The sequence below is a fragment of the Apostichopus japonicus genome, chromosome 14 (assembly GCF_037975245.1).
Source record: "Apostichopus japonicus isolate 1M-3 chromosome 14, ASM3797524v1, whole genome shotgun sequence".
In the NCBI taxonomy this organism is placed as follows: Eukaryota; Metazoa; Echinodermata; class Holothuroidea; order Aspidochirotida; family Stichopodidae; genus Apostichopus; species Apostichopus japonicus.
This window is the reverse complement of record NC_092574.1, coordinates 5,571,807-5,592,894: the sequence shown is the minus strand read 5'-3', so window position 1 is coordinate 5,592,894 and position 21,088 is coordinate 5,571,807. Positions and strand designations below refer to the sequence as shown.

Below are 21,088 nucleotides of genomic sequence, written 5' to 3'. Positions count from 1 at the left end.
TCAGTTGATAAAATGATTTACAGGAAACTTGATATAAAGAAGAACGAAAATATTTTCAGCCGAATTGGTGTGATGCTATCATTGACTCTATGTTATCAGATTACCAGATTATCAAAACTGGAAATTTTAACATCTTAGCAGCCATACAAAATTCTTTAAAGATGTGGTTGTGTCCTAGATAGTGCAGGAAATTTCCAGCAAATTCATTTAAGATTGAATCTGTAGTAGCCACTGGAATATCCCTTCAAGTAATTATCATTAAGTACCACAAGCAAGAAGATTTTCAAACTATTGATGATGTAACTGCTGCTTAATCTGCCAAAGATAGATGGGGGGGGGGTGGGGGTGGGTAGGGGAGGTGATGTGGTTGTGTCCTAGATAGTGCAGGAAATTTCCAGCAAATTCATTAAGATTGAATCTGTAGTAGCCACTGGAATATCCCTTCAAGTAATTATCATAAAGTACCAAAAAGCAAGAAGATTTTCAAACTATTGATGATGTAACTGCTGCTTTATCTGCCAAAGATAGATGGGGGTAGGGGGATGGGGGAGGGTAGGGGAGGTGATGGTTGGGAATTGCAGTCTGTTTTAGTGTTGGAAATTAACCATTAACTACAACAACTATCTTTCAGGTGATTCTGTTTTTCATCATCGCTTTTGCCTGTGGTGGATTAACCTTCAAGGAATGCGGACGTTAGCCATGTTGAATTAATTTCAATAGTGTTCGGTGATATCGATGGATCAGGATACCCTGGCTAGATCTTCTGGCAGCTGTAGATCACATGGGACTACATCTTGTTACTTTGGGATTATTGATACACATTTTTACGATACAAAGAGTTTTTAATTTGATGATAACCATTATAACTTTGGAGGGATAATCAGGATAATCTTTGGAGGGATAACCAGGATAATCTCAAATCAAACTTTGGAAGGATAATCAGGATTATAACTTTGGAGGGATAATCAGGATAACTTTGATAAACTTTTGCAAATTTCGCTGGATAAGTCTTCATTCAAGCAGAGAGTTGATATGAATTAGGTATAAATTGATATCAAACATTATTATGAAATCTGTCAATAAATGGGAGACAGAAAAGTGCATAGTGTGCAAGAAATGCATCAAAGCATACAGCAATTTAGAAAGAAATTGTGAATTTTATACTTAACCTCTCCAATGACCAAACCTGCTTCCCACTCCTCCCAGCCACCACATTATCTGTTGTACTCTTGATGTGTACTCTCCAGGCACTGGCAGTTGTTAATGGAATCTTCATATTGGGTCTAACAATGGGTCCACCACATTATCTGTTGTAATCTTGATGTGTACTCTCCAGGCACTCTCAATTGTTAAAGGAATCTTCATGTTGGGTCTAACAATTGGTGTGTGAAATAAGATTCAAATGAAGTACAGTAAAAGGTATCTTTTTATTAAGAGGGACCCAGAAATAAGGGCTATTAGAGCTTGACAAGTGTATTGCCATGCATGATTCAACCCTGAAAACTGAATGATCATTTAGCTATTAAAATTCATACATTTCAGATACCTTGATTATGGGCCAATTTTCCTCAGAAATACATGTTTTCTTTTGAAACTGGGGGTCTTTACATCTTCCATTTTGTTTTGCTCGATATAAATCAAACTGTATTTACTCTTTGCCTTTCCAGTCCTACATTTATTTTAAACTAGTTGCTTCACTTTCATTAATTTTGTATTTTTATTGTTTTATAAAACATTAGACTATATGCATTGCTTGTAAGGCAGTACATCCTATGCGAGATTGTGTATTATCTTCAACTACTGATACCATTATGTTAATTTGTTGAAGGACTAAGGGTTATGAGCTAGTGGTATAAACTTGTAGTAGTCTGTATACAACAATGTGATGTGTATGAAATTGTGTTAATTGACTAAGGGTTATGAGCTAGTGGTATAAACTTGTTGGTTTGTATACAACAATGTGATGTGTATGAAATTATGTTAATGGACTAAGGGTTATGAGCTAGTGGTATAAACTTGTAGTAGTCTGTAAACTGTATACAACAATGTGATGTGTATGAAATTATGTTAATGGGCTAAGGGTTATGAGCTAGTGGTATAAACTTGTTGGTTTGTATACAACAATGTGATGTGTATGAAATTATGTTAATGGGACTTAGGGTTATGAGCTAGTGGTATAAACTTGTAGTAGTCTGTATACAACAATGTGATGTGTATGAAATTGCGTTAATGGGCTAAGGGTTATGAGCTAGTGGTATAAACTTGTTGGTTTGTATACAACAATGTGATGTGTATGAAATTATGTTAATGGGCTAAGGGTTATGAGCTAGTGGTTTGTATACAACAATGTGATGTGTGTGAAATTATGTTAATGGGCTAAGGGTTATGAGCTAGTGGTATAAACTTGTTGGTTTGTATACAATGTGATGTGTATGAAATTATGTTAATGGACTAAGGGTTATGAGCTAGTGGTATAAACTTTGTACATTGTCTGTACATTTTTGTACTTTGTACATTATCTGTATACAACAATGTCATGTGTATTGAAATGTTACATCACAGTCAATCATGCAGAGTGCTACCAGGAAACGGAGAAAGCAAAATGGGGCAATACATCATCTTGAGCCTTGACCTGACTTATTATATGCTGTGTCATGAGTGATAGTTGCCTTGAAATATTAACTACCAGTACTAGGTTAATTTTGAATTATTCCAGTTTTAACTTTGAATCAACTAGGATAAAAGCTTTGGGCATCATGAGGACTTGGTGATGGTGAGAGGAATGAGAGGGTTGCAAGCTGGACAAGTCTTTAAAAGTATTCAGCTTTGGTGATGTTTCAGTTAACTAGAGCTAAGTGTCATTATTTAGAACATAGTTTTAAGTTCTTGCAGTTACAGATTTCTAACTTGAAATGTATATGAATTTACACATTGTGTACTAATATTTGGTTTAAGATATTATCTAAATAAATTGACTACTTTTCTTTCATTTTTATTTTGAGTATTAGCATTTTTATTACTTTTATTGTCTCTATTATTAACAATACCTTTGATAGAAACACCCCCCCCCCCCCGAAGGAACCCCTCAAAGAACAATAAACAAAACAAAACACAAGATACATGTATTGGGTTAAATTAGGAGTTAATGATATTGCTTCAGAAAAGGATACAAACATATGCTACAGTTACAAAATGAAGTAGGATTGATCAAGTATATTACTAGTTGCAAATAAATGTTCTTTATTTGCAATATCTGAACATGACAAAATTTAAGCTTATCTTCACAGCAAAGACTGCTATGAAGACATAAGCAAGACAGCACCAATTTGAAGTCACTAACAGCTAACATTTGGAAGAGAAATACGACCTTACTGTAAAGATGTGAACTTATAAACCATACGTGGAAGACTGTTAGAGCTCCATAATAAGCCCACATTGTACTGGATCCTAATGTCAGTGAACAGTAACAAGTCTATTCCTGGGATTTACTGGTAGAGCTACAAGAATAAGCCCTCATTGTACTGGATCCTAATGTCAGTGAACAGTAACACGTCTATTCCCGGGATTTACTGGTAGAGCTCCAAGAATAAGCCCACATTGTACTGGATCCCATTGTCAGAGAACAGTAACGTCTATTCCTGGGATTTACTGGTAGAGCTACAAGAATAAGCCCTCATTGTACTGGATCCTAATATCAGTGAACAGTAACAAGTCTATTCCTGGGATTTTCAGTCTGGAAAGATATTACAGATCTCCTTAAATTGCTCACCTGAGCTCTATATTAAACAGTTCCATGAATTTTGCATATAAACAGGAGACAAGATTCCAAAGTAAACAAATACTTTGATTAGATATAACTAGACCAGTGCTGTTGCAAGAATACACCAAATTTGCATTTAATACAGATAATAGCTACTAGTTACAAATGTCCACTGAAGCAGGAAAACATAATCAAAATGTCTATTGAAAGGTAGCCAAACAGTGATTAGAGGAGAGAGAGTCTTCAATATGTTTGCTTGATCCACTACCTTGTTTCACATGCTTTTAATTCTATCTCTTCATTTATATCAATGAGGGCTACAGATTTTAAGGATGATACTGGAGTGCAATGATAGTACTGTTACTGCCCAATTGCTACCACATGGTCTGAGATATCAATAACTCACATGATCAAGTTTCTTCTTACCATGGTAACCAATCCAGAAACCTTACTCTCTTTGGATCAGTGTTCAATGTCAGTTTAAACTTCATTGCCAATATCATTACCAAATGAGAGACTTAAGAGTCCGATGTAATTACATCCCTTCCTTACTTGATATTGGATAGAAACACAGCAAGTTGAACACTTGGGTAAGAAGACAGATTCCTGAAATTGTTTGAAGATGGTAACAGTAAAATTCTAGGAGGTTGGCAAGTAAATCACTTAAAACTTAACTGTTTGTCTCAAGGGCCTCCGGCTGATACCAACCTTGTTGGTAAAGGAAGGCATTGTGATACTGGATCTTTCATTTCTGGGACTATACTAGATAATTTTTGGAGAGGAGGGGGGGACAACCCAGAGCTCCCAACTGACCCGCAATTCGCGGTTGGACCCGCATTCTAACACCCAAACCTGCGCAAGCGTCCGAAAAACCCGCATTGTAATTGTCAAGTATACATAAAAAAAATTGCATCAAATTTTGACTTAGCAACCATCATTTCTTTAGCATTTAGCATAATAGAGTATAAAACCTCCTTTACAGCATCATTTGAACCTCAAATTAGCCTATATTTCTTTTCATTGGGGCGAGCAGCGAACAATTTCATGCCACGGGAAAGAATGAACAAAGCCTTTCTAAGTGCCACCATTTTACATGTAGGCATCACCAGGATTCCCCAAAAAATCAAAAGGGGAGGGGGACACCCCTCCCCTTATAGTGTCCCCCTCCCCTTATACCCCTCCCCCAGGACGGCGATTCGTGGCATGGACCAGCATTTGCCTTCTCAAGAGTTGGGAGCTATGCAACCTCTTAAACCAGGACATTTTCTTTCCTTTTTTAGCAGACACTAATTGTTTTTAATACTAGGAGATAAGAAAAAACTAACAATATCATATAGGTTACCTATAAAACACCTCAAGTTATCCACTAGTTTGACCAGTAGCAACTATTTACAAGAGGTTATGAAAGAAAAAGAAAAAGAAAGAAAAAAACTTCTATTTGGCATGAACAAAATACAAAAAAAAACAAAATAAATTATAGTCTTGTAAGCTAGGAAACTAAATAAACTAACTATATTTAATACTAACAGATTCTGCAAGAGATTTAATTATGTTAATTTTAAGCTGACAAACATAATATTCTGAATAAAGAAATGTTGTCTTCATGCATAGGCATAATAAAGTTAATGAATATTTACAAATGATGGTAAAACTCAAACCACCTTTCTGGTTGTACAGATAATCAAATCTGCATTCTTGTAACCTCCCAAAGATAGTCAATATTTCTGATCAAGCTGATAACACACCCTCCTCATAAGTCTGTTTCATATGGTGAAAATAGATAATCATTTTGCATACACAAACACTATTTACAGAATGATTTGTTCATTATTTAAAAAAACCATTAAATAAATCACACTTCTAACTTTTCAAAATATAACTGTATATTCTGAAAAATTGAATCTGTATAATAACCTCTATCACTTCTTTTTCTTACTTCAGGAGTAAATAGCCTGGATGAACAAATGCCAATATTCTCAACTTTAAATGATCAGCAGAGTAATGTCACTACAAATCTTGATGGGTTTGAAGTTTTGAGAAAACTTAAAATTCTGAAAAGCTATAAAACTGACACAATTTTTGTAAATGGTGCTTTATGAACTTGTAACAAAAGGTTGTGGTCTGTTGGGAAATTAATTCCTTGCTATACCATTCTATTTCATTTCTTCATGGCAAAATGCACTTATTAGACCAAAATACAAATTAATTATGCAAAGGTATTATGTAGAAGGGAAACCTTATTTAAGTATGAAGTTATAACATAAAGCAGCTAGTGTTAATGTAGCCTAACATAATAACTACATATGTAATAAAACCTATGTATTGTGAATGCATAATAAATACAAACTCATATGTTTCAATGAACAGTTTGCAAAAATTGTGGCCCACTTACCAACGTATCGAACAGGAAGTTCACAAAATGAATATTTCAGACATAAACATTGGACACATGCACAGGCAATTGTATTGACCTTTCCATTCAGGGTTGTACATTGGGCTTCATATTTCATGCAGTCACTATACCTTTCACCATTACATGTGTCTGTCCCAAATTAGCACATTTTAAGGTTTCTCTCAGAAAAAATTGTTTCTGTAGCTGAGCGAGCCATTCAATACAGGATACGTTATCAAATACCCTTGAGTTATTACTTGCTTTGCTGGCAGAATCCACGAATATAATGAGTTCAGTCAAAGTACTTCACTGTGAAGGCCCTACATGGTTCTTCAATATCACATACTCAGGTCAAAACTTTTGCTTGCCCAGGCGCCCAGTTAATGTTTGAAAAATAACTGTACTTCATTAGGTTAACAAAGTGATGTTGACGTTTGGATATTTCATTCCTAGGTCTATACAATAGGCAAAAAAGTTATATTGCCCCTATTGTTTGATTACTTGGAACATATTAGTGCCAAAAAAGACCTAAGAGATGGGTACTGGTTTGACTGTGTTGATAATGGAATTAATAATGCGGCTTTAACACTAGAAAGCCATCAATTTTATTACTTGCAGACATCTGTGGTTGAAATGTATAAAGTAATGGGTAGTGCATCAAAATTAATGAATTGCTAATAACACACACTCCATTTTTAGCTCTTTACAAGAGGTAGACAATAATAACTGGTCTGGAAGGCAGTTGTTTTACAATGCTAAGCAACCACATATTCATGTGGTCAAAGTCAAAAGGCTTCCTTTTTAAAATGAATACCCAATTTACTAGAACTTTTGGCTACAAAGGCTGTTCAAGTTCTTGAAAATATCAATAAATCTTGCAATGCATGGTTAGGTGTCTGCAGAATGAGTTCATGGAATACCATACCCCATCACTGATTGTACCTATCAACATTACCAAAGTCCAGCTCAATAATTAATACCAGTATGTTACTCTAACACCACTCTAACACCAATATGCCATGAATAGCACCTAGCATGGTGAGATGTTACAAAGGTGCTTCCACCCCAACTTACTGCATAAATTACCTCATGCAAGTAGACATTCAATGCGAATTAACCAAGCTTTTGATTCATGTTAATATAGGGTAATATTTTAAGGAACAGTTAAAGGATACAATGTGAAGGTTTCAAGTAAATTTGATAACAAAAATAATTCTTCAATTTTCTCACATTGTAGTAGTTGATTTGTAAATAAAGCAGCCACTACTAAGAGACCCTAATGGTAGTAAAGCCATGAAACTATAAGACATCTACTATCACACTGATGAAGGACACTTGTGATCTAAAAAGAAACTTAGTATTTGAATAAACAGACCAAAAAAGTAAACAGACAAACTATGTTGTTTGCTGTGAGGAAATACTGGCAAGATAAAATGTAGACTTTGTTATGGATTTGATGAAATGAATTATAGCATAAGCATATTCTAATCTAGAATTAATATACAAATGTATGCAATCCAATACATTGATTATTGATGTTAGTAATTGCCCTGACTTACCTAACACTAAACTGGATCTTGAATCACTATACTGTCATAGACATTCACACCCATGTATGCATTCCAATTAATTCACTCTTGCTGTTAACCTTTGCTGATTGCCATCCAGGACTGAAAGATTAACAGTGTCCCGATCATTTGAAATAAGCATCCTGGATGTAATCAGATTCATTCACACTTTCTGTACAGGTAACCTTAGTGGAATACCCCAGTGGCGTAGGAAGGTACTTTTGAGTGGGGGGGCTGAAGACTGATGGCCGGCCTGGGGGAGGGGTCTAAGGGAATGAGTGTCCCCCTCCCCTTTTGAATTTTTTTTGCATTTCCAGGTGGCCTCAGATGCAATTTGGTGCAATATAGCACACTTCAACACCCATTCCATTTTGTAAATAATTTTGCAATTTCACCTGGCCTTAGATGCAATTTGGTGCTCCAAATGAGATTTTTTTCTCATTTGGAAATGAAAAAGGGGTTTTCTGACTTGCGGAGCGGGGGGCGGAATGATACTTCCGCTCCCCCATATTTTTCACTTGGGGGCTGGCGCCCCCAGCCCTCCCCCCCCCCCGGTTCCTACGCCCTTGGAATACCCTACTGAATGGACCAGCCATGCAGTCCAACTTACTCCTACTCTATATATGTTGGTAGGTTATCTCACTTGTCTGCAGCACTACATTCTAAATCAGCCATAATCTACAGTCTGTATCAATCAGATGATAATCAGAGTATAGCAACATTATTTTCACTGTCTGTCTATCTTTGTTAATAACTTAATCTTTATTCTAACTGCTAGGAATCTGTAAGTTTATCAAAGTAATAGCACGGTCAGAAGAGCAGTGAGTTACATAAAACTGGTTAATTGAGAATGTTGTATCAAAAATGGTAAAAAAACAAAACCGTCACAACTTTGCACTCGTAGGAAGGATAAAATCCAGAATAAATTTCATCTCCCAAATACTGCAAAATGTAGAGTATTAGTAAGACTACTACTTAATCTGATTTTTATTTTGTTTATAAAATAAATTGCACTTAGCTAATGCAAGAGTTGTCGGAGAATTAAGGCTTCAAAGATTTTACACTCGCATCTTTTCCATAATTGGCAGAAGCATATCAAAGCGAGGGCGCTTTGCTGGGTCTTCGTTCATACAGATCTTGATGAGCTTAGCTATGTGTGGAGAAACACCAGGTGGGATTTCCACTCTTAAACCTTCGCCTACAATCTGTGAAACAATGAGAAAATAAAGGAAAAAATATATTATGTAAGTATGTATGTATGTATGGAAGACTAACCAATCTTACACTAGTCAAAGGAAATAATCACAAATGTAACAAAAGTTTAAACCAGAATGCAAAATGCATTGAGGTTTCGATAAACTTCATTACACTAGACCAGAAATAGCTCTTTATAATATAATTATCCTGAACCATTATTTTGATGTACAATTAAATTATGACATGATAAAACCCAGGTCAGTCTACTGTACATGGCAATTAACACCTTAACCAAAAACAGTAGGGGTCTTGTACATACCAAGTATGACAAGTATCCATGATTCCTACCTTGAGACATCATGTTTAAAGTTCTTCAAAGTTTGACCTCTGGTGACCTCAAATGAACTTTGACCTACAGCACCACCAACAGGCTTCTTGTAATCAATATGGCAAATCCGTATACCATGTAAGAGAAGTATCCATGATTTCTACCAAATGGTTTCAAAGCTTGACCGCTGGTCACCCAGAAGACCTTAGAAGTCCACCGAAAGCCAAGGACTTTTCTATTTAATATAACACATCCACATACCAAGTTCGAAAAGTATCCATGCTTCCTAACTCAAGATATCGCGTTTAAACGTTTTGACCTACATTAAAATAACAGAGTTCTTTTACTCAATATTTATAACACATCCACATGATAATGATTATGAAAGGTATCCATGCTTCCTGCCTTGAGATATGTCGTTTCCAAAGGTTAGAGTGTTTGACCTCTGGTGACCTCAGAAGACCTTTGACCTCCACCAAAAACAATAGGGGTCTTCTACTCAATATGGCACATACACATGCCAAGTATAAAATGTAACCATGCTTCCTTACTTGAGATATGTTTTTAAGGATTTAAGCTTTTGAACTCTGGTGACCTCAGATGACCTTCGACATCCACCAAAAACAATATAGTTCATCTTTTGGATGGACCTCAAAATTCGGAACTTTGTAGGAAATATAGCCTGGATTCTACTCTATCTTGACTGCCTGCAGAACAACCAACTTCATTTGGGTTGACCCAATGGCCTTGTATTTATTTTACCCTGTGTGCTTTTATATTCTATAAGGATTTGTGCGTATGTGTTTGTATGAATGGAAAGTGGCCAGCGGTGAGCAACAAACCTGTAGGTCAAATCATTCCTTCAGTTTTCATTAAAAAGACCCCGCCTTATCAATCCCCTCCTACCCATGTTAGAATAACCTTATCAATATTCATATTTCACATATTGGACTCTTCAGTTATATATGAGTCTCTCTGTTAAAATCTATTATTCGAATACAATCTTCACTAAAGTGTAACTTAGCCAGCTACACACTGTTTCCTTGTGTTATTGTTATTTCATACTGATGGGACACTAGTACTAAATACCTCCAGTCAAACCCAAAGGGTGGAACATCCCTTACACATATACATACACATACACTCGCACACACAATGACTGCATAGGTTTCTCTTGTCATGGAAACTAAAAACTATATTTTTTCTTTCATGGTAGTGGGTGTTTACATTCTAGATAAGGAAATTATATTGGATTTAATAGCTGACCACCTTACTATCACATGTAGGCCGTATTGTATGGGCATCTCTAAAGGAAAGAACATTTTCAAGAACAAAGGAATGCCTTTCCTTTGCATAGATCGTTCACAATCAAGACAATTTCCCATGGATATTTTTGGGTGTGAATGTGGATAATTGGGTATTCGGGCTTCTACAAGCATTTATATACGGTCTCCACTTACACCCATAGTCACCACAGAAAAACAGTTACAACTTCCTGATGTCACCTTTGACCTACCTTCATACCAATTTCCATTGGTGACAAACCAGCAAAAGGAACTTCCCTTGTAGCTATCTCCCACAGGAGAACTGCAAAACTCCACATATCTGCACCACGGACATTCATATCATCCTGCCCTCGTTGCAACGCTGTTCGAAAAAAAAAACAATAGAATATCGGCAAAATGTTAAAGTGATGTTCTGGTGTCTGAAGTCCATTGCTTAACAAAATTCCTGGGAAGAAAAATTTGCTTAAACTTTGATGAAAGCATCTGGCCACAACAGAATTGATCACAGCATTTGAGTTGAAAATATATTTTTCTTTTCTAATGTACTGAATTTACTTAAATAGAAGTCACATACTGATGATTTTCTACCTGAAGCACTGAGCAGACAATTCCAACCTATATCACATTTCAAAGCTTAATCAACAAAACTATTAAGATAGGAAAGTATTAAAAGGTTTGAATAACATCTGTCATGATGACATCACAGGCCACCTACTACCATCCACACCCTGGAGTAACAAGGAGGGTTTATCTGGTGGAAATAGTTTACCTTCAGACAACCATTTCTAGAGGTACTGACCTACTAGTAAGGTTTTCAACTTACAGTGCAGAATATTTGATATGTGACATATGGTCTGCCACCAGAATATCCCTGTATAACAAACCTACACCATACAAAGCAATTCAGTATAGAATAGTAGGCACCAATGGGACAATGTTGCAATTTAATGTTTGAACCTTACATATGATAAATAGCTAACAATATTCTTCAACAAATCTACTATATATATGAAACTTTATTTACATCAATAGTAAGGGCATCCACAAACAATATGCAAAATCACATTGTAACATTTTGTTACCTACCCTCTGGTGCCATCCAGGCAGGATAAAACATTTTGCCTCTGTTTTGAAAAGAGAATCTTGTATCAGCCATGCTGATCTTGGCAGTAAGATCATCCTCAATCTAAAATTAAGAACAGAAAGATTTCCATTAAATGAGAAAAAAAAGGTCAAAATTCCAGATGATCTCAGACCTACATTTCTGTTCAAAACAAACTGTTTTCTCAATCCCAATACTACAATGCATGTCCAGAACATGACAGCAACCTCATGGTCAAGGTTAACTTCAGTATGTCTGCACACGAATTAACCAACATTCTAATGCAGAGTACATCACTAAATTTTGAGGAGAATGCTATTCTTTGATATTTTTATGGACATGTTACTCACATTTGCCAACTCTCATTCCATATTTCCTATTAATTTCAATCAAATTTCAAGCATGAAAGCTAGGTGTTGCTTTCATGCAGGAGACATCAATCAATAAAATCACCTTTGAGGCAAATCATTTGTAACACACAAATCACTTTCATAGTGTGTAAGCTCCACCCACTTTTAACTAATATTAATCTGCAATGTGAATACATCTGAACATATCAAGAAGGGTAAGAATGTTCCATCCTTGTTTGATTTAAGACACAAATTTACCTTGTAACATTCAAGAAATTATACAGATTGCTATGGAAAACTGTCTCTATAAAGTACCTCATTTGCATATTATGCAAATTAGGCAACAATACGTCATTTTCTTTATTAAATGCAAGAAATAATGGAGTATATGAAACCAAATTTCACATATCAGTAACAAAACTGAAACATCTGACTGTAAAGCAATAATACAACCTACAAAAAAAACCTATTTCTAAATAAGTACCTCCTTCTTGATACAACTTTTGAAACGAGTACCTTATTTGTTTATATGATGAAGACGACAAATTTCAACTTTTATCGTCTTTACCATGGGGAGCATGATTATTCAATGATCGTAAAGTGAGCGTAGTCCTGCTGACACCAATAAAACACACTAATGCATCGCCAGGTAGCTTAGGCAACCTGGGTCAGGTGCAATTTTTGATTCCCCATTTTTGGGGGAATGTCAGAAGTAAGCAAGAGACATTTTAGGAATTATCCATTTATAAGGTCAAAATAACATGCTATCTTAGGGCTTTAGTTTTTATCATACTTTCCAAAAACTTGGAAAAAGCACCCCACACTATCCTTCATTCATACTCAACGTACGATATTAGATTAACATGTTTGCGTGGATTAAACCAGAAATACGTACACAAACAGAAATTGGGGATTTTCCACTATTCAATGATATTGGAATAGGGCAACCCTTCATGTTCAAAAGTTCACAATGAAAAGTTTTCAACTATCAACAAGTCACCACGTGTTTGGAACTTCAGACAAGAAGAATGTAACATAGGGGCTATGTAAATACGGGGTTTTAAACTATATACATGAGAATAGTACAGAATTATTTATATCGTTAATCGGCTGTTGTTTTCTCCAGAAAATATACTTCAATAAGTACAATATCCATCTTTCGTACAAAAAGTTCTAAAAAATTAGCCAAAGATAACTATAAATGACATGGTGGAACCCTCCGCAATAATTAACGAATCCATTCCATTACAGCATCAAGTCTCAAGTACCGTACTTCACTGTGTGTACCAGTACCGCACCCTCTAGGCTACAATATACAGTCCCGGGTGGAGATAGATTTTAGCTGCATATTGTAAACCTCTTATCAACAGTTCTCCTTAACCATGTCATATGAACTACACCACAAATGGGCAACATTGACAGTATTCCCTGCATATTTGAACATCAAATCAAAAGTGTTTTTCTAACTTGACATTGTGAATGAAAGTTAAGTAATTACCATTATGTTCTTGCTATTGAGGTGGTAGCCAGGTATTAGTGGTTCCATAGCATGGAGGAAGGCCATCCCTCTAGCAATATCTAAGGCAAAGCTCACCATTTGTTCATGTGTTATCATAATATCTGCCAAATTAAAATAAATATGAAAAAAACGGTTATCTTTTACCATTTACAGATCTTTACCCTTTTGTTAACATATATGCTAATAGACCCATCAGTACAGTTAATGTGAAACTAGTTAAATGTTAATAATTAGCATTAAAGCAGTTTTTTTAGTTTGTTGAGCATATTCACCAAACCTACCAAGTATAACTAAATTAAAAGATGGCACTTGACACTATCATATATTTCTTATTTACTGAAAGTAATTTAATAAATCCATTTAAGTCGTGAGTGAATGCTGAATTTGGCTTTTATAAATCTCTGGTTATTATTGTAACATTGATAAAGGTAACTGAAAACGTCTCTGAGCAAAGTTTAAATTTTCAAATGAACAGGTATCATATAAAAACAATCTTTGTTGATTCATCTCAGTTTAAGGCAGATAACCTTAGTGGACAACAAGCACAGCTAAACCTGACATTCACCAGCCAGTTCATGACACTTGACTGGTGAATTCAAGTATCTGCATGTTACAGGGTTTAATCATCCACTAGTGTAACAATTTACCAACAGCCAACTCAATAACTGCAATTCACTCAATGAAGTTGATGTAAAAAACTTCATAATCGTAAAATAATTGTAATCAGTAACAAAAATGTCTGTGACATCTATCAGAAACGAATGAAATCATTACTTACTCGCCAATTACTTGTAAACACATAAACTGTAGGAGGAAGTGTTAGTTTGATGCTATTCCTAAAGCATACCATTTAAGTATTGTATGAAGATACTGAGGGATTGATGCTTCAATCATAGCAGGATCTACTTCACAGATAGATTGCCGTAATCAAAATGACAGGCCGACATAAATTTATGCATTTCTTACGGAGGCTCATTTTGCAAATGTGAAGTACTTTTTTAACAATTTTTTCTTTCTCTTGCTCCTTTCTTATTACATGTTATTCCAGTTTATGTTAGCAAAGCCTCCAAATTGAATTTGGCAGATACTACATGCTCCTAGTTCATGGCTTTACTGAGGACTACTAACCTGTGGCTTCATGTAAGACATGGTGCAGCGACCCATACGGAACATATTCACTGAGAACCACCAGGCTTGGGGGTTGATTAACACATCCCAGCACAGGATGGATGTTGGGGTGAGAGAAGATTCTCAGACGAGGAAACTGCTCAGCAAACTCCCTCGATACTCTTTGAGAAACATTTGGTGCTCGAACAAATTTTGCCATCACTTCTGATCCTTGCCAAAGAGCCTTCCACATCTGATACATGCAAAACACGCAAGAAACACACAATTTTAAAACAGACACATTTCTTAAGTACTGTCATTTTTACACTTCTTAGTTCTGAACAGATTCAATTAATTCTTCAATTTCATCAACGACAACAATACAATGTGAGAAAATACTTCCTCCTTATAATTGTTTTGCAACATTTAGATAATTCTAACAGTTGCTGAATTTCAACAAAGTTAAAAATAACATTTGAAAATCCTAAAACTCATTGAAGAATTCAAACAAGACATTTTGACTGAATTAGAACATTTTATTGATATTGTTAACCTCCTTAAATATGTTGCGGTTGCAGCTCATGTTGAGTTCTATGGATTTGCATATAAAACATATTCACCTCCCCTGTCGGCCCTACGTTGATCTTGGTCTGCATTTTAATGTGTTTAAGTTCAATTCCAGCATACCGGGACAACGTACCATCACCTGCAAAAAATAATGTTTCCTTAATTATGTAACTTAGTTTATCAAATATTATACTGAGTTGGACAAGGCCAAGAAGTTGGTACATATAAATTAGCAGTAAAATAATGACTATATAAAAAATAAAAATAAAGAACAACGGGAATCAATGAAATAAGAGAGATGATAGAAATTGTACTCACGACTTCTCGTTTTGGTGCCACTCCAGTTGTTAGACCTGTAGGGTATTTTGTTTATTTCCTGGCCCATTTCTTTAGCTTGTTCTGAAAGAAAAGTTGCAAGGTGGGGGTTACACAAATAATCCTCTTTAATTCTTGATGCTTTCCATGTACAGTACTGTAACTAATCTAAATAATCCAATGTGAATGCTTAGCCTGAACTTCCCTGAAGATCATCTTCGATTCACCAATAACTAAACACAATTGTGCATTTTTCTGTCAATTGGACTTTTTTAGTCAGCACACCTACGAATGTTTATTCATGGATAACTAATAATTTATGAGTATAATTTTGTGGTTTTATATTTTAAGTTGGTCAACAAATCATGATATGCTAGCAAGAACTTTACAGCTACTACCAGAGTACAACTCATGGAAGTTTTTAAAGACTATATCCATTCAACAACATAAATATGCTGTATTTACCTTACTTTAAAATGTATTGAAACAAAGGTACAGTATGACATGAACAAAGAATCCATTATGACAATAAACAATCGTAACACACACCAAAATAATTAGTTAATTTGATTCAGAAAGTAAAAGAGAAACTGTACCTTCTAACTGCTTCCTTAGTGATGGTTTTGCCTTCTCCAATGGTGAATGATTGAATTTATTGGCAAGATTAATGTTCGCCCCATTGTTGACAAGGTCCTGACGAGATATAAGTGTATACAGTTCCAGTACAAAATATTACTAGTTACATAAATAACATATATGGTACGTTAAGAACAGACCTCCTTAAAACTATATAATAAACCCTGATCTAATGTTTCCCCTAAAATAATTTAATTTTCTTCTGATTTAAACAGCTTCATTTACAGTGTGTTCACACTAATAAATTAATAATTAGTAATTCAGTAAATAATATGTACCCATCATTAAGAAATATTTGCAAGAGCATAATTGGAGCTCAGATTCTAAAAAACTCGCAACTTGACATAATCCACTTGATTTTAATAAATATTAACGCTATTTTGCCAAATAATCACTTTGTGGTACATACAGTTACCACCCGGAAAAAAATGGGGGGAGGGGGGTGGGGGGGTCTCATCTTATCTTATTAAAATATACACACATGATGCATCTCTTAGAAAGTTGCTCACCTCTGCTATTTGTTCATATCCCCAGAAACAAGCATAATGAAGAGATGTGTTGCCATGCTCATTAACAGCATTCAAGTCTGCTTTACACTGCAGTAACTGTAAAGTAGAGACAATAAATACTCTGAAACAGTAGTACTTAACTAGTTTTGTTCAGGTATGAATGAACGAGTATTATTCTTCAAGGGCCACTGCAGAATTTGGTCATACAAAATCTGACACAAAAACTGTAGAAACTGTTAATATATATATGTCTGAACAAATAACATAATTTATATTTTTACATCTTCAATTACCCCTTATTTTACATGGTGATGTCTGTCGTCTAATAATAGACCAATTTTAAACAAAATTGTGTATTAACCAATCTAATGATCTACTGTATATATTGTTATGTGATAATTGTATCAAATTCAATAGCATTGAAAATTTGATCGGAATCAATGCAAGGCAGCATCAATTGTCTCCTTAAATATGACTTCATTGTCTACAACATAGATAACTGTATGCATCATTAAAACTGTGAATTTATTAAAATTCAACACAACATTATTACAACAGTTATTGGAGAATTAGTATATAAAGTAAACTCATCCATGAACATAGAATAGAATTTTTACCTTCATAACTATTTCTCGATGGCCATGAGCAGAAGCTAGATGCAGTGCTGTATCATCCCCCATATTTGTAGAGTTGATTTTGGCTCCTCGACTGATCAGCATATCTACAATATTCAAATGTCCCTCTTTACTGGCCCAGTGCATGGGACTGAACCCATGATCATCGCTAGAGGACAAGAATCAGAGCAACATCACTATAAGTATCCAGTGACCAAGTGCAGCTATTCATATGAAGTGTAACATTTTCAGGCAGAAAGAGGAGAAATGTCCAAAAATCTTCTGTTTTTTACAGACAGAAGAATCCAATTATGACACTTAGTACATAAATAGTGAAAGATAACAGTTGCGAAAAAAGAAAAAAAAACCTGTTTCCCAACATTGGGTGCTTTATAACATACATACATAGATACCAGGAGGGTAACGTTAACGTGTTCTATAATTACAGGCAGTCCAAAGACTACCAAATATTGACTGGCAATATTAATAGAAGACACCGCCTAACATTACCTAACATAACCTCAGTGCTTACAATACCATCATAGTACTATTTATGCAAATAGGGAGTATACATGTATTGTGCATATAATTTCACCTTATGTGACCTTTACACATCTAAAGATCAAATCAAATGATACACTATTCTATATTAGACCAATTGTAACAACCTACCCTTGATTTGGATCATTCTCCACTTTGTCCAACCAGACTCTCACAAAAACAGCATTCCCTTCTCGAATTTGGGAGAAAATGTCATCCATTTTAAGTGCACTAAAACAAAAATGAAAAGAAAAAGAAAAGTAATGTACTTGACCCCGAGTAATAATCTACTCAGAGCACATCAAACTGTACCAGTTTTCAGATGGTATCATCACTCAAATACAGTAAGTTAATGGGTAAAATTTATTAACACATAAGTCTTCCTCATAGGCCAGACAGTGTGTTTTATATTATCTGTATTTTTAAAATGGACTTTAACTGTCTCAAGCTATACTGTACATGATTAGGTTCGTGATCTTTGGTCGAAAAAGATTTTTTTTTATATGTAGTATACCTCCTGCTAAGAATTTTAGGTTGCAAACAGTGTCAACTCCTAATTTGATCAGTGCAGAATATACTACTTTGCCTAAGTTGCCTTCATTCTCATATTTACCCAGCATAATCTAGTTCTTGAAGAGCTTATCTCAAGACATAGAACTCATTAAACTTTATGTTCCAGGGAGAAATTGAAAAAAAACGTTTCACAATTCACATTGTGAGATTGGTTAAACATGATTTGTTAAAGGAGGCTAGCAGTGATTCCGATTCACTGGAACACACTAAATGAAACATTTTCAACATCAACATTTCATCTTGATGTGACCTAAAAAAAATCACTCGGGATCTTTTCAAGTTTTCATGCAAAAGGACGGTATTCACCAGCGTAGAAAAGCCAATAGACTGCTAGACTAAGACGGTCGATGCCTGTATTTTAATAACATTATTAAAATAACCGGGCGACTCAAATTGAGGTCACAACCTGTAGTTTGAGAACCAATGTTGTTTTGTACCATACTTGTACTTTGACCAATGGGATTGCAGCCAATGATTGTTATAGGTAAAGAATGAATGATGTCATAATGATGAGTACTATGTAGTGACTGAACCAATTGATTCCAAACCATGTCAGTTAATATCATTCTGGTATACAAATCATGTGCTAATATTCCCGGTGTTTATGTCACGCTTGATGCTAAGACAATGGTGGTGAGGGTTGGATGACAGACAAATGATGGCCTCTAAGAGTCATATACAATCAAACTTCATTGGGTACCTATACTACAGGATAATCTACATGATGATAAACTTTGCAAAACATATTGTTTTGAGTATGAGAATACACTGGATAAAATTAAAACATTTATATTTAATATTTACCTGTAGTGCAAGAGAAGATTTGATCTGTTTTACCAAAAGAGCGGCTTATCCTTTGTTAGGCCTAGCCTGTAGGACTTGGGACACCTGTTCTGTTCAGCAGTGACACTGTCAGTCAATAGTGTTGCCTCTGGTGCAGCACAAATGCTACCAGCAGCATAACTTGCAATACCAATAGGCCTGACTTTAATGTGATTGTGAGGCTAGGCTACACTTACAGATGTCTACTGTGCTTCATTTCAGTACCAATACTGCCCGGGGGGCAGTGTCATTCTGCCATTGGTACTTCCCGCCATCGAAAATGTGCTCTTTTAGTCATTAAAAAAGGGCCTTTCCGCCATGTTACTGACATGGCGGTAAAGCACTTTTCTATAGCGGAAAGAGCACATTATTGTGGGTAGGAGTTATGTTAGTATACATAGGTTAGAAATATAAATGTAAAATGTTATCCATGCTTTTCCATAACATTTTGTGATAACTTTAATCAAATATCTGTGGGAATAACTTTTAAGTTCCTCTGAAGCCTTGTTTGCCAGAGTTAGCGGTGAAATGTACCCGATGTTTTCCCAAATTGCGACATTTATATCATGTATTGATCACATAATAAAAATATCTGCAGTCATGTGAATGACTGAAAAAATAATTGATTACATTAATATCTTTGTGGAATGACTTCGAAATTCGATCGTAAACGCCATGGGTTTGGACTTGGAGCCCTTCCGCCATGGCGGACAGGTATGTACATAGGCGGAATGGCACTAGATTCATGAATCATGGTATGAATCAAGGACAAACTAAAACGAATGACAGCGAATGACCGAATGACAATTGACTTTGTACAGGGTTAATTATCATTTTCGAATGACAACGAATAACAACGAAGGACGGTGGTGAGAAGAGATAGAATGATTAACGGAGTGGAGTAAATGCGGTTATTGGTTTTCTGCGCAAAAATGAGTTAAGGAAAATCGCATGTTACGTGGTTGCAGGGTTTTGATGTAGTTTACGGATAGAAATCAGGGAAAGTTTTTGTGTGAGAATGCGCTTGAGTGCTTTGCTTTTGACATTTACCTCTGTAGATTTATATAGAAAGATAACTTAAGTAATTGATAGGTGCTGGCTAACTGATTTATCCACGATTAATTTACTATAAGGTGCGTTTGTATCTTCTCCGTTCTTTACTAGATCTGTAAGCAACGCACTTCGCGTCCACTCGGTTTGCGTGGCTTCAATATACCCACAAAGTCTGAACTGTGATATCCGGTTGAAGCAAATGTCTGTGCTGTCATTCACCCGCATTCGTTTTAGTCAACGCAATTTTTTAGTGTGTACAACATACTGTCATTCGTTATGTGTAAAGCAATTGTCATTCGTTTTAGTAACACCCTATGAATCATGCTGCCTAGGCCTAGGCCTATACCATCTACAGAACCTTCGAATGTGTATCTTGCCATAGGTGGCAAGTATTTTCGTTGGAATTATCCTATGTAAAGGTACATTATTATTATTATACTAAAGGGTAGGCCTAAGCATTGTAGCCTTAATTTTAGCAACAAACGTGTCTACTGTACAAAGATAGCTTGCATAGTTACTGAGTTAGGCCTCACGCAGAAACGTTATCTTGGCTACCCTACACGCAAGTTAACGTTAGGCAAGGGCGTTGACTAAAACTAGGTAGGCCTAACGCTAAATCTAACGTTAGAAGAATTGCCTTTACAATGAAATATTGCGGTATGTATTTAAAGCAAGAAATTTCTTCCGAACCTGGATATCGGTAGGTAACCCGTCGATAAAACTAATGAAATAGACTGTCGTTACCCGACAACATCATTCCTTTCGTTAGGCTAGCCGGCGTAGGCGTACAATATTTACCAGCGAAATAGTATAGTTTGTTCATATCATATATACCCACTACGCTAAACGG

General features: G+C 35.5%; 2 protein-coding genes and 1 non-coding gene across 4 annotated transcripts in view; 2 read left to right on the top strand and 1 right to left on the bottom strand.

The window, feature by feature from the left end:
• Window positions 1-2,993, top strand: part of LOC139979781 (vesicle-associated membrane protein 7-like) — a 10,962-nt gene extending 7,969 nt beyond the window's left edge. The window contains exon 8 of the mRNA XM_071990881.1: window positions 632-2,993. Coding sequence (XP_071846982.1) covers window positions 632-697 — 66 coding nt within the window. The 3' untranslated portion in view covers window positions 698-2,993. The remainder of the gene's footprint in view (window positions 1-631) is intronic.
• Window positions 2,035-21,088, bottom strand: LOC139979778 (scaffold protein ILK-like). Of its 2 annotated transcripts, XR_011797325.1 has the most exons (13): window positions 20,929-21,088; window positions 17,923-18,021; window positions 17,254-17,419; window positions 16,637-16,732; window positions 16,088-16,184; window positions 15,495-15,575; window positions 15,230-15,315; window positions 14,631-14,862; window positions 13,482-13,603; window positions 11,618-11,717; window positions 10,762-10,892; window positions 2,453-8,925; window positions 2,035-2,154 (listed from the first exon to the last, which is right to left on the bottom strand). XR_011797325.1 is itself a non-coding variant. In XM_071990876.1 (12 exons), exons 2-12 carry the CDS (start codon window positions 18,009-18,011, stop codon window positions 8,779-8,781), a joined length of 1,347 nt encoding a protein of 448 aa, XP_071846977.1. In that variant the 5' UTR covers window positions 18,012-18,021; window positions 20,929-21,088; the 3' UTR covers window positions 2,191-8,778. The 2 variants fall into 2 exon arrangements, 1 of the variants encoding a protein (XP_071846977.1); XM_071990876.1 differs by lacking the exon at window positions 2,035-2,154 and having other exon boundaries at window positions 2,191-8,925.
• Window positions 12,541-12,672, top strand: LOC139980413 (U4atac minor spliceosomal RNA). The gene has a single exon (XR_011797563.1). It is a non-coding gene; the product is annotated as a U4atac minor spliceosomal RNA (small nuclear RNA).

Excerpts from the sequence above, each read along its gene's own strand:
- LOC139979778 (XM_071990876.1), bottom strand. The coding sequence starts at position 18,011 with ATGGATGACATTTTCTCCCAAATTCGAGAAGGGAATGCTGTTTTTGTG. Across the intron at positions 15,576-16,087 it reads ACTAAGGAAGCAGTTAGAAG|AACAAGCTAAAGAAATGGGC; the intron begins GTACAGTTTCTC and ends CTTTTCTTTCAG. Across the intron at positions 10,893-11,617 it reads TGCCTGGATGGCACCAGAGG|CGTTGCAACGAGGGCAGGAT; the intron begins GTAGGTAACAAA and ends TTTTTCGAACAG.